Source organism: Apodemus sylvaticus, chromosome 2, assembly GCF_947179515.1.
Source record: "Apodemus sylvaticus chromosome 2, mApoSyl1.1, whole genome shotgun sequence".
NCBI lineage: Eukaryota > Metazoa > Chordata > Mammalia > Rodentia > Muridae > Apodemus > Apodemus sylvaticus.
In genome coordinates this window covers 162,550,427-162,570,990 of record NC_067473.1, presented here as the reverse complement: position 1 = coordinate 162,570,990, position 20,564 = coordinate 162,550,427, and the positions used below count along the sequence as shown (strand labels likewise).

The 20,564-nt window shown below is 46.2% G+C and overlaps 1 protein-coding gene across 1 annotated transcript in view; it reads left to right on the top strand.

Annotated features, from left to right (window-relative positions):
• Dyrk4 (dual specificity tyrosine phosphorylation regulated kinase 4) overlaps positions 1-19,542 on the top strand; it is a 41,577-nt gene extending 22,035 nt beyond the window's left edge. The window contains exons 6-15 of the mRNA XM_052172703.1: positions 1,320-1,483; positions 4,464-4,600; positions 4,951-5,091; positions 6,803-6,941; positions 10,208-10,289; positions 11,528-11,700; positions 12,841-12,901; positions 17,170-17,299; positions 18,217-18,395; positions 19,273-19,542. Coding sequence (XP_052028663.1) covers positions 1,320-1,483; positions 4,464-4,600; positions 4,951-5,091; positions 6,803-6,941; positions 10,208-10,289; positions 11,528-11,700; positions 12,841-12,901; positions 17,170-17,299; positions 18,217-18,395; positions 19,273-19,502 — 1,436 coding nt within the window. The 3' untranslated portion in view covers positions 19,503-19,542. The remainder of the gene's footprint in view (positions 1-1,319; positions 1,484-4,463; positions 4,601-4,950; positions 5,092-6,802; positions 6,942-10,207; positions 10,290-11,527; positions 11,701-12,840; positions 12,902-17,169; positions 17,300-18,216; positions 18,396-19,272) is intronic.
• Positions 19,543-20,564: the final 1,022 nt, after the last annotated feature.

Below are 20,564 nucleotides of genomic sequence, written 5' to 3'. Positions count from 1 at the left end.
AACTGTCACGGTCAGGTGTTTTGAAGCTTCTTCTTCCTCAGTCAGGGCCAGGTAGAGGACTCCAGATGACTGGGGAAGGAGGCCTCCTGGGTTCAACATGGAGGCACATAAGAACGCTGTCGGACAGGAAGGGGATCCCGTAGCTCTAGCAGGAGACCGCCATGTGTGTGAAGTGTTCCGAGGAGGGGAGGCTGCCCCATGAGGCCTGCCAGCTAGAGCTTCTGTAGTTGAGCCGGGTGGAGCCTGAAAGACCGGAAGCCAGACTCCTCCCCGAGGTGCAGAGACTTGTGGCTTCCTTCTCTCTTAAGACTCAAAGCAAGAGAACAGCTCAAGCCTAATTCAGCTTCTAGGTGACTGACCGCCTTGTGTCGCATGTAGGAAAGACAGAGCTTGTCTTGTGCCTCATTTTCCCCTCCCAATACTTCCTTCTGTAAGTCTTCAGCAGTTTGCAAAACAGTTGGGTGCCCCTCCCCAACCCTCTCTGAGAAACCCCCATATATTAAAGTTGATGTCACTGGTGCTGGATGGACTGCTCTGAGATTAAACACCTGGCTGATCTCCCAGAGGACCTAGGTTTGATTCCCAGCACCCACTGACATGGTAGCTCACAACTATGTTTTACTCCATTTGCAGGGGGTCTAATGTCCTCTTGTGACCTCTCCGGGCCCCGAGCACACATGTGATACACAGACATATGTATCTGTCTGTGTATAACAGACATAACCACACAACATTTGTTTACAGATTATTGAGGTTGAGTATCATCCACAATATCCCTTTCCTAACACACACACACACACACACACACACACATACACACACACCTGCTGTGATCTGACCATCCAGCACAGATCGATTCTACCCTGTGCCTTGAGGTAACTGGCAGATTGGCTCAGCACAGAGTTGAGTGGGAAAACCTTCCAGGACAGATGCTATCTTAAAGTCATGTTTGTGCTACTATTCTGGCTCCAGTAAATATCATTTTCAAATCCTCTGTGTGTGGAGCGTGGACAAATAACACCCTAACCAGTCTGTTGCTTCAGTGTTGCCCACGCTGGGGCAGCTCTTAGTCTTTGGTTGCTAAACACTCCTTGGCATTTAGCCTCGTTAACATTTCTATGGGTGAGCAATCCGGTGGGTGGTCCTTAGAAAGCCAGGGTAGACATTCCAGTGAACTGGAAAGAATCTTTGCGGGGGTGGGGTGGGGGGGGAGGGGAGGTGGGAGGGTGGGGAATGGGGGAGTGGGGGGGTTGCGGGGGGGGGTGGGGGGGCAAATACCCTTGGGACTCAACTAAGCTGACGCTGCTTTTCCCATACAGAGGCCCTCAAGTTTTTTAAGAACCAGCTGTCCCCTTATGAGCAAAGTGAAATCCTGGGTTACTCGGAGCTGTGGTTCCTGGGGCTTGAAGCCAAGAAGCTCAACGTGATTCCGGAGAAGTTCAGCAAGACGAGCTTTGATGACGAGCACGGTTCCTACATGAAGGTGCTGGGTGACTGAACACCTCGGGGATGGAGTTATGGGAACCTGGCTGGGACGCGGGTGGGGGTGGGGTGGGGTGGGGTGAGGAGATTGTATCAGGAGAAAAACAGAGCGGGGATATTTTACAGTACTTTGTACTGATGAACTGTGGGATAGGTTTCCCAAAGGATTCTAATGGGTCCTAAAAGAAATGCTGTATTTTTTTTTTTTTTAAAAAAAAAAAACAGAACAAACTATTGGAAAATATGTGGTTTATTGTGCATACTCTCCCTTATCGGAATGCTGAGACAACAAACTTATATTTATCTGTGGTGTGAACTACCACAGGCTCCTCAAAATAACCCTGGACCCACTAAGAAAGGAGTAAGGTGTCACCCTCGTGTTGTCTCTTCTATTCTCTCTCCTACACACCCCATCTGTGGACTCTCTTCCTATTTTTTAGTCTAAGTCATTCACATCAGAAACAAAGCAAAACAAAACAAACAACCACGTTTTGTTGTTGTGGTCTCAGGTGCATAATACTTCATTTTGTTTTCCAAATTTTGAATGAAGCTAACAGCTCCTCTTCTGTCTCTCTATTGTTCCACTGAGGTTCAAGGGGTGAAGCCTTCTCCCAACCTGAACATAGAATCAGGGCAGTGGTCCCTACTTTTGATAATGTGTAAAGGTGATGTGTCATCCGCCATGCTGTGGATATCATTGTAACTTGGTTTTAGAAGATAATCATTGATGACTTCTTAGAAACAGTAAATTTTCTTTCTTTCTTTTTTTCTTTCTTTGTTTCTTTCTTTCTTTCTTTTTTTCTTCCTTCTTTCCTTCCTTCCTTCCTTCCTTCCTTCCTTCCTTCCTTCCTTCCTTCCTTCTCTCTCTCTCTCTCTCTCTCTCTCTCTCTCTCTCTCTCTCTTTCTCTCTTTCTTTCTTTCTTTCTTTCTTTCTTTCTTTCTTTCTTTCGGTTTTTCAAGACAGGATTTCTCTGTGTAGCCCAGGCTGTCCTGGAACTCACTCTGTAGACCAGGTTGGCCTAAAACTCAGAAATCCACCTACCTCTGCCTCCCAAGTGCTGGGATTAAAGGCAGGCGCCACCACTGCCTGGCAGCAGTAAATTTTCTTAATGGCATGTAAGCCCTGCTTCTCAAGCTACTGTGCACACAAATCGATTGGGGATTTTGTTAAAGTACAAGTTCTTACCCGGCAAGATGTGATAGATAAGGGATTTCACAAAGTCTAGGTGATACCCAAGCCATCAGCCGGGCCACACTTAGAGAAACAGTGACGTAGTTTCTGGTACAGACTCCACGAGAGGCCAGGTTCTCCACAATTTTATGAATTCTTTTGCAAGTCCGATAAAAGCATGGATCCTCATTCCCTACCCACAGCCCCAAAGTAATCCGCATATGCACAAAGGTGCAGGGTCCTTACTTACAAATCATTGATACGAGTTTTCTCAGACATCATCCGACCCACTTCTTCCCTGATCTTTCCAGAGCCACGTGAGGGAATTAGCCATGACCTTAAGAGAATGCACTGGGCCTCAGTCAAGCCTTAGAGATTCTTTTCTTGATGTGGCAGTGGGGAGGGGGTTATTAATGGGTTCTCTCTCTAGGCCAACCTGCATCTTTATTTCATTTACACACACACACACACACACACGCACAAAATCAAATGCCCAAATAAACCACACAGCTACAATCTTACATTTTTTTCTGCCAACATTTGGTGCTTATATACCTAATTCGTGCTCCCCTGTCCCAAGCTTGGGCATCTGTTAGACTCTGCAAATATATGGAGAACAATTGATTGCCTACAAATGTACTGTGGTTATTCAGGTAACTATAGTTAATGTCACAGTGGATATGGAAACAAACATGTGACAAACAAACCAGTGACATGGAGCAGATAAAAAGAAAGTCAGAGCCAGGCAGTGGTGGCACACACCTTTAATCCCAGCACTTGGGAAGCAGAGGCAGGCGGATTTCTGAGTTCGAGGCCAGCCTGGTCTACAGAGTGAGTTCCAGGACAGCCAGGGCTTTACAGAGAAATCTGTCTCAACAAAACAAAACAAAAAGTCAGGAAAACACATACACACGTTTATATGAGCATGTCTGTAGATTCTGTTCCATTCCATCACAGACCTTTACCAGGAAATGAGCCCCTTTCTGCGTTGGTGAAATTACATGTGGTTCAATTCATGGTGTTCATTCCTTCTGTATGAACAGAGCCACCACCACATGTGCATTCAGAGTATATTATGAAATCCATGGGAATGCTCATCCTTTGTCCTTCCAGACTCATAAGTTCGACACTAGAAATCAGAGATTTGCACAGCTGGAGGACCTTAGACAATATCTATTCTGCATCCAGTGCCTTTATAGATTAGAGCACTTTGTCTCAGAGTGAACACGTGGCTTTGTCTGAAGCCCTTGAGCTCAAGTCTTTGACCGAAAGCTTCATCTGGCTCTGACTGAATGCCTGCTCTCTGCTTTCCTATAGAGACTTGGAGGCTGATTCTGTCTTTGTGAAGATAGTTTTTCTTCTTAGTCAAGAAAGGACCAAGTTCTGTGCTACTTTTGCAGGAAAGAATTAAATCTATATAAATGGAGATGTCTGGTGGAGAAATGGCAAAGCAGACAGCAAGCTTCCTCATATATACTTGAGGCATGGCACGGGTCAGAGCGGAGCTAATCCTTTTTCTGCTGTAGGTCCTAATTACACAGAAACACAAGTTTCCCCCAAAGAACACCCCGTGTTCTTTACACTATGAAACATGGATTCAGCCTTGTGGGATACTTCCTGACACCATATGTGTGGTCTGAGATGCAAACAGCATAACTATTTATGAGGCTATAAGTTGAGAGCAGAAGTTCAGAACCACTCTCCTTCCAAGATCTGGCCAGGATCTAGGTAGCCAGATCTAGGGGCCCTGGGGTAAGGTGAATCCAAGAGCTCATCATTCTCTCCCTCACTGCTGGCCTGACTTCTGCAGGTCCTGCATGACCACATTGCCTACCGATATGAGGTTCTGGAGATGATCGGGAAAGGGTCCTTTGGACAGGTGGCCAAGTGCTTGGATCACAAAAACAACGAGTTGGTGGCCCTGAAAATCATCAGGAACAAAAAGAGGTGTGACTTTGATAGGCAACATGAGACCTAGGAATTGGGACTGTGTGGCTCTAGGTCTCTCCAAAAGCCAACTGTCTGCCACTGCTCTTCTCAAATCCCTTTGGCTTTTCTTGTTCTCTCTCTCTCTCTCTCTCTCTCTCTCTCTCTCTCTCTCTCTCTCTCTCTCTCTCTCTCTGCCTGTCTGATATCATGAAGGGGTAAGAAGAAGCTGTAATGGAATTTAGGATGCACTCCAATATCCTAGATATCCTCGGGGCCCTGGGTGGGATTCAGGACTGTCTGCAACATTGTGACATGACGTGCTTTTTCTGTCCTCATTCCCCACCTTGGTCACTCCCCAATCACCTCAGATTTCACCATCAGGCTCTGGTGGAGCTGAAGATCCTGGAAGCTCTCAGAAGGAAGGACAAAGACAATACCCACAATGTAGTCCACATGAAGGACTTCTTCTACTTCCGGAATCACCTCTGTATCACCTTTGAACTCCTGGGGTCAGATGCTTTTTCTTTGTTATATTATAAATGGTTGCATAAGTGACAGAAGAGAAACTCTGAGGTCAAGATACAAGGATTTTCTGGACATTGTACTTAATGACTGAAACGGACATAGTAGGCACTCAGATAGGAAGGAGGATAAGGCTGAAAACGACCTCTTACCCCATGCCTCAGTAAAGCCTGCTCGCTCAGAAGCATCTGTCCGGCTTTCCAGATGCTGAGTATTGGCGTAGGTGGCATAGCATAGCCCTTGCTCTCAAGATCGAAATGGCAACACACTGAAAAGGACATTGCTTTGCTCTTTTGTCCCCATGTCCTGGTTTTCTAGTCTTGCGGAGCAGAGATGAGAACACAGAGCCACAGGCAATTGGCTATCTAGAATGCACAAAGGACTTTGATTCTGAGTAAAGGCAAGAACAGTTTTTTTTTTTTTTAATGTAAGGAAACAGGCTCTGATTTATGTAGATTGGCAGCAAATGACTGTGACGAATGGAGCCTCTATGGTCATGTGTTCCTGGGTCACTGAATTAGTAGCTTGATGTTTTCTTGACACTGTTAGAAAACCTACTCCATTCATCAGGCAAGTGGGCATGCTGTTCACCCTCTCAATGTGAAAAATATAGTTTACTCTCCAGTGTGTACACATGAATTATCTTTTCTGCAGAAAAATAGATAGGGTGGACGGCCTCTCCTACCCCATTGTCACAGTACCTGGGAAGGATGTCACTGTACCCAACGAGCTATGAGAGGCCCCACTGAGTTGGGGAAGTTGCTGAGGGCCAAGGAGCGTAGTGTGTAGACTCGACTTCCCTAGCTGTACTGTGCCACCAAGAATGAATGGTCTCCTAAGTGTCACCACAGGCAGATACCCTCAGAAATGAAGGAGGGGAAGGAAGTGGCCAGGTATTAACACAAGTTCTTTCCTTTCTGTCCCCATCTTGAAGGCTGCACAGAAAACAAAAGCCATCAGCTCACAAACGTGTCTTTCCTTTTTTTTTTTTTTTTTAAAAAAAGATCTATTTATTGTTATATGTAAGTACACTGTAGCTGTCTTCAGACACACCAGAAGAGGGCGTCAGATCTCATTATGGATGGTTGTGAACCACCATGTGGTTGCTGGGATTTGAACTCAGGACTTTCAGAAGAGCAGTCAGTGTTCTTAACCAGAGCCATCTCACCAGGGTTCCCCTGCCCCCCACACACCCCGTGTGCTTCTTTTAAAAAATGCTTAGCATCCATTTTCGAGACTTGTAAGTCAGCAGATTTCATACCATCCAGTATGGCTTTGCAGAATATCGCAGGTTTCTGAGCCTACAGTGAACCATGAGGATGGTACGGGGAGGGGCAGCTTTCATTCTTTCTTGGGCACAGTGAAAGGACCCAGTAGCCATACTTACCTTTGGTAGAGTGTGGGGCTCCCTGGTTCGCCTGGGCTCCCATTGGTCCACCCTCATTTCCATGACAGAGTCATTTGTCATGACTCTGAAGGACTTGGCAAAGCCTGCAGGAGTGGCTACTTTGTTGAGGGTTCCCTGGGTCATATCCAAGAGCTGGAGAAACTATGGCTGTCTGTGTGACTTTGCCCCCTGGCTTGCAATTTGTTTGGTATTAGAGGGAAACCAAGCGACTTGGGTTAGCCGTGTGTCCAAGCTGAGTATGACGTTTCGACAGCCATCTACATCACTGTTTCTCTCCCTCTTTGTCCCAGAATCAACCTGTATGAGTTGATGAAGAACAACAGCTTTCAAGGCTTCAGTCTGTCCATAGTTCGGCGCTTCACCCTTTCCGTTTTGAAATGCTTACAAATGCTTTATGTAGAGAAAATCATCCACTGTGACCTCAAGCCGGTGAGTACCAACTCTGCCCACCCAGCGTTTTCCAGGGTGGATGCCAGGCAGTGTTCATTTACAGGTGGAGATGCAGCAAGGACCACGGTATAAATACTGGGGACATAAAAGGGAGGTGACTTATTGAGGAATCTAGGAATAGGGAGACTTGAGAGCTTTCCTACAGAAGTGGGGTGTGGCTGGCACCTTGAGCATCCAGGCACAGTGCAAGAAGTCCTAGGAGTCCAGATTTACTCGATTAGTACTTCCAATTATCAGTTACAGCAGCCCTTAACAGTGTTCTTGTTAGTTAGGTGGGGTGGTAGGTCAGGAGTTCAGAAATCATCGTCAGCTACATGAGAGTTTAAGACTAGCCTGGGATACAGGACACCCTGCTTAGACCCCCTTCCCCCAATATTTATTACTGTATAATTAATTAAATAACTGGAGTGCACTCTCTAACTGTGCCTCCTAAACGACACCAGTAAAATCTTATTGGAGAAAGTCATGCACAGTCCTATTGGAAAGACCCAACATGACAAGTAAAGGTGAGTACATCCCTATTGAAATCATACTTTGCATATTCAAAACTAGTGAACTCCTGGGTGTGGCACACAGACAACCAGATGATCTCCACTCAATTCTCAGCCTTGCGGGCATTATATACATAGTTCTATAGCTGGACAGATTGTTTTATTTAGTAATTGCTTCTTCAGGTTTTTTGTTTTGTTTGTTTTGTTGCTTTGTTTTGGTTTGGTTTTTTGAGCCAGGGTTTCATATAACTCTTGCTGGCCTCAAGCACCATGTCTAGCTGAGGCTGTCCTTGAACTGTAGATCCTCTTGTTTCTATGTGCTTAAGTACTGGAATTACAGCATGCACTGACCCGTCCAGCAGGTCCAGTTATTCCAGGGTCCTGAAGAGGCACTACCTGAGGGTCAAAAAAGGGGGGGAGAGACGGAAGGAGGCCAAGCACCCTAAGAAAGACAAGTCAGTCTGGGTTGTGTCAAGGTTTCATTTAATGTTGGGGAGACGAACGGGTTTTAAGGCTTACAGAGAAGGAATTGACCTTCACACGAGAGCAAAGGAGGAAAGGACAGAGACACCCCTAGCGATGGAAGCAGGAAGCGAGGAGGTCATCCAGGTGGGGACACCCGGAGTTAACATTCTGGGGGATAGGGCAGGAACATCTTGTGGTATTCTCGGGAATCTTCTCGCACCCGATAGCTCAAGGGGAAGGCTCTAGTTAATTGTTCTTCCTTCTCGGCAGCCGCCACCTTAGGGCTGTGAGTAAGCATAAGTCTGAATAGCTCAGGACGGCTTCCCACAATGCACCACTGTGTCTGACTAGGAATTGTTCCTTAGATCTCTGGCACCCATTGCACTATAATTTCTTCCCCAGAACAGGGACCATTTCTTCTCCCCAATATGTCCCCAGGACAAATGATACCAGAAGTAGAAGGCAGCAAATGATTGTGAATGAGAAATGGCTGTCAATTTAAAGCAGCAGCTTGGAACAAGGTATAAAAAACTGTTTCAAAAACCAACCTAAGGCACAGATAGGCAACTATTCCTAATCGGTCCTCTCTCCTCTTCATCCCCAAACGTGGCTAATTTCTTCTTGAAAACTCTAAGTCCTGGGATTACGTTATTTGTGATTAAAGATTTTCAAGATAGAGAGATGCTGTCATGACTAGAGCCTTGTTGGAAAAAAAAAAGGAAATAGATTGATTTGTTCACCACACTGAGTTCCAAATCCTCAGTTTTCCAGCTCCAAAAAGTCCCATAATACCTATGGTCTTTAGATTTAGGGGACTGAATTCACAAGGTTTTCACCGGCCAAATAATCAGGTAACAGATTTCTTTGAGACATGAGTCAAGTGTTAAACCCAGACCGGAAAGGCGATGTGCGACTCTGTATTAAAATCCAGGGTATCCTTCTTGTGCCTTTAATGTTTATGGTGCACAAGTCCTGACTTCCCATTACCTTTGCTCATTTCTAAGAGAGCCCTCTCCCAGTAAGAGTAGAGAGGGGGTGACTGTGTCTCTCAGTCTTCCATTGCTGTGACAAAATACTTATGGAAATCAGTTTCTAAAGAAGAGGAAAGAAAGGTCTTGTTTTGGCTGATGGCGTCAACACAAGGTCTGTTGGCACCATCATTGTTTTGGAACTGTGGCAAAGCAGAATACCATGGCAGAGGAGGCCTGGAGAGCTAACCTATTCATTTCGCAGTGGCCAGGAAGGAAGAGAACTGGGGGAAAGTGCTAGTTCTCAAAATTCCCTTCACTGCCAGATCCTGCCTTGCCCACTGCACCATGAGCTAGCCTCCTCCAATTATACCCCAGATCCTCAAGTTCCCTCTGCCTCCCCAAATATGATGGGCCAGCAACCAAGTGTGCAGCACACAAGTTGGTGGGCATATGTGAGACCCAAGGTCTAGTCTAGGGCAGCCCCATTCAGTGATGGAGCCTCTCCACTGGGCTGGAGACACACAAGGGAGTCTTGTTCTTTTAAGGTTTCTGTTGCCTGTCCTCCCTGGGTCAACAGTGATTTTGAAAAGGACTTCGTTTGAGGTAGTAGAGGCTTCAGATTGGTACCTGTTCAGAGCTTCATAAGCAACTTTCTGAAAGGGGACCCTTGAGACACAGTTAGAACATTATTTATTTATCCTTAGCCAGCAAGCACAGTGTCACACCGAGACAAGAGTCCAGAGCTCTGCCTTGACCATGACTTGACTAAACACCTGGGACCCTCAAACTCAGTCTGTCCCTATGTCTGTCTGTCTGTCTATCTATCTGTCTGTCTATCTATCTATCTATCTATCTATCTATCTATCTATCTATGTATCTTTATCTCTATCTGTTACCTATTACCTATCTCAACTCATGGGTTCTATGGTATCATAACAGAGTGTTGGCAATAGAATTTCTTATAAAGATTACATATATTCAGCCAACAGTATTTGTAAGGCCTTGTGCAGGCCAAGCATAGGACCAGGTCCTAAGGAGCATGTAAATAAACCCATAATCATCAGGAGATTTTTAAACACAGTATACACAAATGAAGGAATGGAAACCAGTAAATACTGGGTCAAAATCAGATAAAGACCACAAGCCAATGGGAAGTCCCAAGAGAGGAAGGACATGAGAAATTATGGGAAGAGGGCGTTGTATTTGAACAGAACCATCTGTGTCCAGGAGTGACACAGAGGTAAGGAGAAAGCCTAGGAGACACTAATTTAAATAAACTTTAATAAAAAGTTTAAATAAACATACTTCTTCTTTCTAGGAAAATATTGTGCTATACCAGCGAGGCCAAGTCACTGTCAAAGTTATTGACTTTGGGTCAAGCTGTTATGAACACCAGAAAGGTAGGCCCACTCCCCTCCCCACCCCACCCCCATCTGAGTTCTGCTATTTTAAGTTCTCTCTCTTTGCACACCAGTCTACCTGTGTGCTAGCCTGGGCTCAGCCATCACAACTGCCAACATACTTTTGAGCCAGGTGCTTCACGTCCTCGAGATTTTCATCTATACACTTTTTGTATTCAAAGAGTGTCTGAATTCTCTGGACTTCTCATAGTCCGAAGCTACGGAATGACCCTTGAGCACTGGGTCCCCAAACTGACCACAAGTGCTTAGAATCATCACTCCAGGGTTCTGGAGCATTATAGTTCCCAGGTGCTTACCTTATGTGCAGCTCAGGATTTTGCAGTTCAGAAAATAATCACTCTACTGTTTAGGTTTCACTGCCCTTGAGTTATCTTCTGCACCTTGTACTTGTACTTTTTGGTTTTTTGAGACAGGGTTTCTCTGTTCTCTGTGTAGCCCTGGCTGTCCTGGAACTCACTCTGTAGACCAGGCTGACCTCTGAAATCTGCCTGCCTCTGCCTCCCAAGTGCTGGGATTAAAGGTGTGCATCCCAACTGCCTAGCTTTTCTTTTCTTTTTCTTTTTAGTCTAGTTCTTTTTCTTTTTTTTCTTTTCTTTCTTTTCTTTTTTTCTTTTCTTTTCTTCTCTTCTCTTTTCTTTTGTTTTACCCTGGAGCATATTCACACCAACTTTTACCGAACTTAACTCGATTGATCATCTATCTGCCTCTTTGCCTTTTACAAGTCTGACTAAGAGAATATGTCCCATCTATATGTCATTCATTAGTCTAGGGAGAAAGATAAGAAACCAAACCCCCAATATTGTCTCACGAACGTGAGGTCGCATCTGGCCATGTATCTCAGGCTGGCCTGGAACTGGTGATCCTCCTGCCTTTACCTCTCAGATGCTGGACTCCCAGGTGTGTGCCACCACCCAGTTAAATTCCTGTTTTAAAATGCCTTAAGGGAGTGGGGTTGTTGTTTTCTTGTTTCTTTTTATTATTTTGTCTTATTCTTAAAACAGGTGATTTAAATGTATTTCCTTGGCATTTACTCCTTTGGCGTTCCTTATCAGTAAGATGGAGATAGCAGTCAGCAGCTGGGAGGATTAGTCGATTGGTAGATGACACAGTGGGACCCACACTTCCTTCTTCCTCAGAAGCCCACAGAGAGGGGGCCTTTGTGAGGGCAGAGGCGTCTGGAGGGGCCTTGCTCTGCTTTCTCTCCCCCTCCCCCACAGTGTACACGTACATTCAGAGCCGGTTCTACCGATCCCCCGAGGTGATTCTGGGCCACCCCTATAACATGGCCATTGATATGTGGAGCCTGGGCTGCATCATGGCGGAGCTGTACACCGGATACCCACTGTTCCCTGGGGAGAACGAGGTGGAGCAGCTGGCTTGCATCATGGAGGTGAGGGGGAGAGCTGGCCACCACCAGCATGGCTGACTTCCTGGGATCACATCCATCCTCAGACTCTGGGTGTCATCAGACCCACCCAGGGCCCCACCCAGGGCGGTCGGTGCTGTGCACACGCCTTCATTTCTGAAAGTAGTTTTTGTATTTTGCTGAGCTGAGAGCTAACTTTTGCATCATAACTTAAGTAGTTGCCCATGATGCTCTTCCTCTCACTGTAAATATTGACATCTTAAAATAAAATTGTGATGCTAGTCTTTCAAATACACTGACATCATGATGATGATGATGATGATGATGATGGTGATGGTGATGGTGATGGTGATACTGAAGCTGTGTGATGATCTGTTACCCTCCAAATCTTCCTGAAACTCAGGGAGGCTGTGTTCTTTTTAAACAACTGCACCCTTTGTTTTGTTCTTCTTTCTCCTTGAAAAGGCAGATAGGTAAAATAGCGGGAAATGGTAGCTGTGATGGAATTAACACAAGCCTTGGTGTTAGCAAACTAGGGGTCCAGCCTTGGGTATATTTTTATGGCATACCACATTGTTTGCTGTGGACTGTGGAAAATGGGAGTCAGGGTCGGTGTTGCTAAGGCTGAAGAACCATCCCCAATCCCAGCCCCTGGGACACTGGCGTGTGTGCGCTGCGCCCCCTACTGGGAATCCTGAAGGGCTGCGGGCAGCCTACGTCTGCCAACCAGGGCTGAGGGTGATCAGGCTCTGTCTTATAGACTGTAAGTTTCAGAGAAAACAGTGACCAGTCAGGACTAAATTTTCTCTCCAAGTATGTTCTGTCTTCTAAGGATCCAATCTCCTTTCTCCCCTCCCCTACCCCAACCCAGTGCTCCCATGAGAGAGAGGTCCTTCCTCATTCTCTGTGGTCTGCACAATGGACAGGGATCTGGAGGCTTCCATAGTCTTACCTGTTTAGCACAGCCAGTGTTCATTCTTAGGATCCTGAGGCAGCCTGGAATGGGATTTATAAAACCTAGTCTCTGCCACTTAATGCTATTATTTAAATCTCTTGGTCCTTATAAGTAAAAGACAAAATCTGGCTAAAGTTGCACCTAGATCTTGACAGGCTTTGAATTTGTGACTCTGCAATAGTGACACAGCCACACTGTACTTGTTGAAGGTGCTGGGCCTGCCACCTGCCCACCTCGTCCAGACAGCCTCCAGGAGACAGATATTCTTTGGTAAGTCCCATGATCTTATTCTCTTTGTCCAGTTGGGTCCAGTGATATGTCACTGGCCTTGAAGACACCTCCCATACCTAGGCAGGCAGACAGACAGCCTTTTCTTTCTCTGGTCCTATAACAAAGGGTAGTGAGAAGCTAAAGAGATGATAAATGGTGCCCTTAGTGTGACAGATGGTGTCTCACACTGGGAAGGGGTCTCAACTGCATAACACCCAGGAGCATGGAGGATACTATGCTAGTACTGCAACCATGAAAGATTAAAACCATAATCTCTTCTAGAACTGCTCTCCAAACAAATGACCTCTCTTGCCTTGTACTGTGTTGGAAATCAGGGCCGAAACTTCTGGCAGAAACCCTGGGAATTTCTACTCTTAATACTCCACCATTAGCAGAGAACATATTGTTGTTGTTGTTGTTGTTGTTGTTGTTATTAATAGTAGTAGTAGCAGTAGTAGCAGTATGTTTGCATGGGCAGGGGTGGGGTGTATGTGTGTGTGTGGGTTCCTGTATACACAGGGATGCCAGAGTTCAGTATCATCAGGTACTGTTGTTGAGACACTATTCCTGGGGTGGTATAAGCAAATGTCTATTCACCCCAGATAGGGAACTTTTGACAGACTGAAGTACAGATAGCAACAGAGTCCAATCGGTGATCCAGTGTGTTTTACCGGGGTTGCCCACAGGGGTATGCACTAGTTATAGGGCAGGCAGGATTTGAACATAGCCGCATCACCAAAGGCCAAGCACAGGGAATAGCATGTGAAAACTGCACATCTGACACTCACTGCAGAAGACGCAGCTCAAGATGTTGGAGAGTGCCTCTTTCAGACAGCCCAAAGTGGTCAGGGCCTCTTCCAGGTATCTCAGCTGATCTCTACTTCTTCCAGGCAAGAAAATTCTAAGAATTTCTTACAGCTTATATATGTTTGGGGAGAGAAGCAATCTGCTTCAGGGACTCCCTGAAGCTTCTGAGTGACCTTCTGGGTCTAATGAGTTTTGCAGTAGCTCCCTTCCAAACATTCTGAAAATTCCAAAAATTCCAAAAAAGTGGAATGAAGCCACACTTTGGAATTTTCCGAGTCTTAAGGAGCATCCCTCTAAGATGGGGGTTCATCTTGAAGGGAATTGTTCTACAATGGGCGTAGTCTTCCATCACTCTCCACCTGAACTTTGAGACACACCTCTCTCAGTGAAGCCAGCACCTACATTTTGGCTATATTAGTTAGCCAGCCAGCTCCTGGGGTCCTCCTGTTCCCTGTTGCCGTATCTGCCTTTCACACGGCTGGGGAGAGCTGAACTCAGGTTCCCACGCTTGCATCACAAGCACCTTACAAACTCAGCCTCTGAGGTTTACTCAAGTAGAGGGAAGGAAGGCAGACAAGAAGGAGCAGAGACTCCACAGACAAGGGAATTGCTAAGCAGCCACTGTGGTCAGGCCGGCTGACAGACTTAACACCACTTATACAATCTGGATTATCTTAGAACTTTCTGATTCTTGACTGGGAACGGCCTCAAAAAAGAAAAAAAAGAAAGAAAGAAAGAAAGAAAGAAAGAAAGAAAGAAAGAAAGAAAGAAAGAAAGAAAGACAGAAAGAAAGAAAGAAAGAAAGAAAGAAAGAAAGAAAGAAAGAAAGAAAGAAAGAAAGAAGAGGCAAATGAATCATCACACAATACTTTCAGCTTTCTTCTACTTTCTTCTACTTTTTTTTTGGTTGTTGTTGTTTTTTTGAGACAGGGTTTCTCTGTATAACCCTGGCTGTCCTGGAACTCACTCTGTAGACCAGGCTGGCCTTGAACTCAGAAATCCACCTGCCTCTGCCTCCCATGTGCTGGGATTACAGGTGTGCACCACCACTGCCTGGCACTTTCAGCCTTCTCCATCAACAAGAGAATTAAGATTATTCCTGGAGAGAGCCACTAAGACTAAACTGTTTCAGTCCCGCTGGTCGCTGGTCGTGTCCTGGTTTCCTCTGCAGCATTCAGTAGCAAGCTTCTGACTTCCTGGCCCCTCCCCCTTTCTTTGGATTCTCGTGAACTAGAAACTGAAGATCAAAGGCCCAGAAAGCAGAAGTACTCCATTATGATTGGCCTGTCCCACGCATGACATTCCAAGTTTTCAATCTCCCATGTCACCTCATATTCCTAGCTAGAGATGTGAAGACCTAACCTTTGGGCGGGGCAGTGTCCTTGTTTCCAGAGCACACCACTCCCATACTTACCCTACCTCCAAACCCTCTGAGGACAAGTCCAGGGTCTGGCTGATGTGTTCCTAAGGCGAACTGACCCAAGCTGGGCTTTTGACTATGAACGGTCTTCCTGCTAGCTGCATAGAGAACTGAGCCTGTGGGCTTTGACGAATTTGATGGGAGAATAATGGGGAACAGAGGGTACTCCCTTTTGCTAGACTATCACATCAGGTAAGAATCATATCCTAAACCTTTAAGACTGACCTCAAAGGATGGGAGAACACAGTATCCACATGGGAAGACACTAGAGAGGGTTGATGCTCTACCCGTTGTCATTGTCATGCCTACTCTTGGATAGGCTTTCATAGCAACGGCCGCATCTTGGCTTCCTTGATGTCACAGAGTGCAGCATCCACTCTGTAGCTGCCCAACTTTAGGGTCATTTGGGTACCAAAATGCTGGCTCCTATGATTCTCCCCTGTGACCCATGGGTCTTGTGTTCCTAATGGCAGCTCTTTGTGACTTTTTTGGACGGGGTGACTGTGAGAAACACGTTTTCACTTCTGTTTGAGACTCTTCTCCCTGCTTTGGGTTTTCAGCAGTTTTCCAAGTCCCAGCTACTCTGGGTAACACTCCTACTCGCAGGAAAGAGACACTGCCTCAGGGGGCTGTGAGAGGTACACCCGTAGCACAAAGGAGATGGAGCAGAAGGGTTGGATAGGAACCGGGACCAGAGGAGAGAAAAAACTGAACAAAAAGAACAATTGCAAAATGACACTGTTTCTTAAAGGAATGCATGCTTGATTCCTCCTGTTTTGTTTGTTTTGTTTAAAGTAATACGGGGAGAAGATGAGTGCAGGCACTACCTCTAACAGGAAACAGGAGTGGTGTGGGTTTACAGGTCCTGTGCAATTCTGGTCCATTCATAACCTTGTAAACACAAGGACATCCATGTCCACAAATTCCCATACATACATTTCTGAAAGTCTCTCTAATAGGAATTCAGTCAGAGCAGATATTTTGGAGGCTCTGAAAATTACTTTGGTTACAAAATGAACGGAACAGAGTTGGGCATGGGGGGCGGGCGTCTACACCTATAATCCCAGAATTCAGGAGGCAGAGGCAGGTGGATCTCAGTGAGTTCAAGATCTTTGGGTTCCAGACATGTCAGGGCCACACAGTGAAACCAGGGGCAGGGGGAAGTAACGGAAGAACATTATCCGGCCTCCACGCTGCCCGTCACACAAACACCACTGAGTTCTGAGAGCACGGATGAAGGAAACAGACAGTAAACATTTGTATTGCTCTCACAATTTACAAGGTGTACATCAGAGCTCTTCTGAGGATCATACAAGAATCTCAATGTGCAGTTGAATAGTTTCTCCTGCAAAGGATTTCACAAAACGTCCTCAGGCACTCTTTCGAACCATCTGGATGTCATACATTTGGCAAAAGTCTTACTCAGCAGAAAGAGCTGAAGAAAGACCATTCCTAGCCAGGTCTTCTAGAAGAAGCCAGAGCACTCCAATTGTTGACAAAATTTTGGTGTGACCCTGAAGAAATGAAGGGAGCTTCTGTGGTTTGTAAATGAAAGCTCATTTCCTGAAACGTCTTGCTTTGTTTTGCCCCGTGAATGGCCTCGTTTTTACTTTATCAGGCTATCGAGAATTGAGCAAGGACATAGACAACCCACGAAGATACAACACCCTTCTACCCGGAGGTGGATAGTTTGGACATTTGAAATTTAATTTTAACATTAGCATCTCTAATATCATCTAACATTGGTCAGTAGCAAATGATTTAAACTATCAGCATGTGGCAGGGAGGAGACACAACAGTCAGGTTAATAGGACAAGTTGTATTTGGCATCAGTTGTGATTGCTGTGGACTACTTCAGTCTGGTGGAGGCTATGATGTGTTTGGATGGATGGGTGGAAAAGGGCGGGAAGGGGCAGGCTCCTCAGAAGGGGGCAAAAGCACTGCAGAGAGGCCTTCAGGAAGCAGCAGGGTTGACAGCTAGGAAGTCATTGGTGAATACTTGTGTGCCTGGAACTAAATACAGTCTGCTGTTTCTCTGAAGATTCCAAAGGTCTTCCCAAAAATATAACCAACAACAGAGGGGAAAAAAGATACCCGGATTCCAAGGATCTCACGATGATGGTGAAGACCTACGATTCCAGCTTCCTGGACTTTCTCAGAAGGTGTTTGGTGTGAGTTTGTTGGGGTGTCTTTGCCTGTGGGTTTCCTATCTTCTAAGTACCAGGCTTTCCCAGGCGTTTGCTAGAAAGAGTCAAGGCTGGGAGGTGGGTGTAAGCCCTTAGGTTTTTTGTTTTGTTTTTGTTTTGCTTTGTTGGATACAGGATTTCACTGAGCACAGGCTAGCCTCAAATTCACTACGTACTTAAGGCCTTCCTTCCACTCCCGGTTCCCTTGCCTCCAGCAGGCAAGAGCTGGGATTAGGCATTGCCATCATGCTGTGCTCCCTATGAAATGGATTTTCTATCATTTTCTTCCCCTTACCTTTGGAGGCCCAGATCCCATAGTTTGAGAAATAAAAATGTGCATCTTGATGTGTTCTTTTAAAAGAATGATTTGTTTGAGTACAGTGTCGCTGTCTTCAGACACACCCCAAGAGGGCATCAGATGCCATTTCTGATGGTTGTGAGCCACCACATGGTTGCTGGGAATTGAACTCAGGACCTCTGGAAGGGCGGCAGCCAGTGCTCTGAACCTCTGAGCCATCTCTCCAGCCCTGCATCTTGCTGTACCATGTCTTTGTTGGGGTCTGCAGACTCATGCTCAAGGCCCCACACATGCTAGGCAGGCACTCTACCACTGAGCTATACCCCCAGCCCTGAACAAGATTTCTTGTAAGAGAATCTCTAGGGATCCTAGACAATTTGCTATTGATATAGTACCTGGTTCATTATGCAACTTTTCTTAGGAAAATATCAACAGATGTTTGCAGCCATTTTACGGTTATGTCTTGCTCTCTGCTCTTTGATGTCTTTGAGATACGACACAGCCAAGATGAAAAGCACCTTGAGTTGGTTTAAAAAGTGTTTTACTAAGAGAAGGGAAGGTCGGCAGTAACCCACGGGTTGGTGTTGGGCTGTCTCGTGTCCAGGTGGGAGCCTTCTCTGCGCATGACCCCCGACCAGGCCCTCAAGCATGCCTGGATCCACGAGCCGAGGAAGTTCAAACCCCGGCCCAGGCCGCAGATAGTAAGGAAGCCTGGTGTCAGCATTTCCTCTGAGATGAGCAAGGAGAAGGCTGAAGAGCAGCATGCCAGCAAAGGCAAAAAAGGTACAGTCTGTGGAGCCAGCATGGACCGGCGAGCCCCAGTGTACACAGTCTGTGGAGCCAGCATGGACGGGCGAGCCCCAGTGTACACAGTCTGTGGAGCCAGCATGGATGGGCGAGCCCCAGTGTACACAGTCTGTGGAGCCAGCATGGACGGGCGAGCCCCAGTGTGTGCTTGTTTTTAAGTTTCCTCTTTTGGGAGACTTGGTTTCAGCTAGATTCCTCCTTATGGCCTCTTGCCGTTAGGATTTTCCATTTGTCAATATCCAATTCCTCTTTTGCATTAGGCTTACACGCCTTTCCCCCCCCCCCCCCCCCATACCACTTATGTTCTTTTGAAACGGATTTTATTATTTGTGCATGGGTGTGCTCACAGAGGCCAGAAGAGGGTGCTAGAGTTAGAGCAGTTGTAACCTTGTATGTGGGTGCGGGAGTGGCGCTCTGGTCCTCTGTTGGGTGACCTCTTAGACTGAGCCACCCTCTCCAGCCTTCTTTACATTATGGTAATGACACGGGGTGGCATGATGCAAGTTTTTCTTTGCACTGTGGTCTAGTAAGTACAGTTCAATAGACTCAGGTTACATGGGATTAAATTCTGCTTCTGCAGTCCTGGGTGTGGCTTTTAGGCTATGTGCTTCTCTGAGTATGAGCTCAAACACCTGTGACCCTGGGAACAGTGCTTGTTCTGTGTTTAGGAAAGCATCGCATGGATTAGTGATTACAAAGTGCTTAAAAAATGCTGGTCACCGCATGTTCCGTCCCCTCCAGACAATGTAGAGCCTAAGAGCAGAGTGAGAAGACAGTGGCTAGCACTGGAGCCAGCATGGACAGGCAAGATGAGACGGAGTGATTACGGTTTGTCCCTTCCTTCCTTTGGCAGATGAGACCACCAAAGAAACTACAGACAAATTGAAAGAGGACGCTGATAAGCACCCCGAGAATTCGGGCAAACAGCAGAGCTCTCTCCCGCACACAGCAGACACCGTCCAGCTACCTCATCTAGCAGAAGCTCCTGGAAAGCCAGAGCCTGTGGCTGCGTCAGAGGTGTCCGCAGAACAACAGAGCACCTCCTCCCCCAAGAGCACAAACATTTTACCGCCCATCATGTGACCCTTGTGGAGGGCGTGTCCTGTTCCCCTTCGCCATCGATTTTAGAGAAGGCACTTTGATTGTACAATACTTCACATTGCTTTTTTAATGCATAAAGGTTTGTAAGAAAAATCAGACTCTTCTCACACGGTGAGTTAGCATGATTCCTCCAAAGGAGGTTGGCGGGGCTGGGGAAGTAGCCTTTACCTGAACTCACTTTTTTGGGGTGTGCTTATATGTGTGTAGGGGTGTGTGTGCTGAATGCTACAGCCTCATTAATGGAACTCTAAATAAAACCAGATCTTTTCTTGTTCATGACTGTGTCCATCAGGATTCTGTTTTGCTTTGTTCTTGTATAGTTTTACCTCTGTGTGTATAACGGGAATACTGCTCCTTCTGTGGGGTTTAGGAAAGGATAAATGTGTGTGCCAAGGTGCAGGTAGAGGCTAGATGATAACCATGGGTGTCTTCTCTTGCCCACCTGGCTTCCCAAAACAATCTCTCATTGGTCTGAAAGTTGCCAAGTAGGTTGGCCTGGATGGCCTGTGAGCAGTCTGTCTCCGCCACCCTAGGGCTGAGGCTACGAGTGTGCTCCATCATGCCTGGCTTTTTTTTAAATGGATATTTTATTTACATTTCAAATGTTATTCCCTTTTCCAGTTTCCCCTCCCCCTGCTTCTATGAGGGTGCTGCTCCACCCCCTCTCCTACTCCCACCTCACCACCCTAGCCTTCCCCTAGACTGGGGCATTGAGCCAGTTTTTTTTTTTTTAAATCAGTGTAAGAGTGTGTGTGTGTGTATAACCGTGTCATATGTGAGCAGGTACCTAAGGAGTCCAGTAGCTCCAGGAGTCACAGGTGTTTATGAACTGCCTGCTGTGGGTGCTGGGAACTGAACTGGTCCTCTTCACTGCTGAGCCATCTCTATAGCTCCACATCTGGTCTTCTCCAGCTCCTCAGGCTTATGTGGCAAACATTTCACCAGTTGAGCTGTGCTCTTGACTGGAATTTTTGTTTGAAAATGGTGGTTGACGTCATTCCAGTTGATTGATATGTACAGTGGGGGAGCAGTTTAGACTCCCTT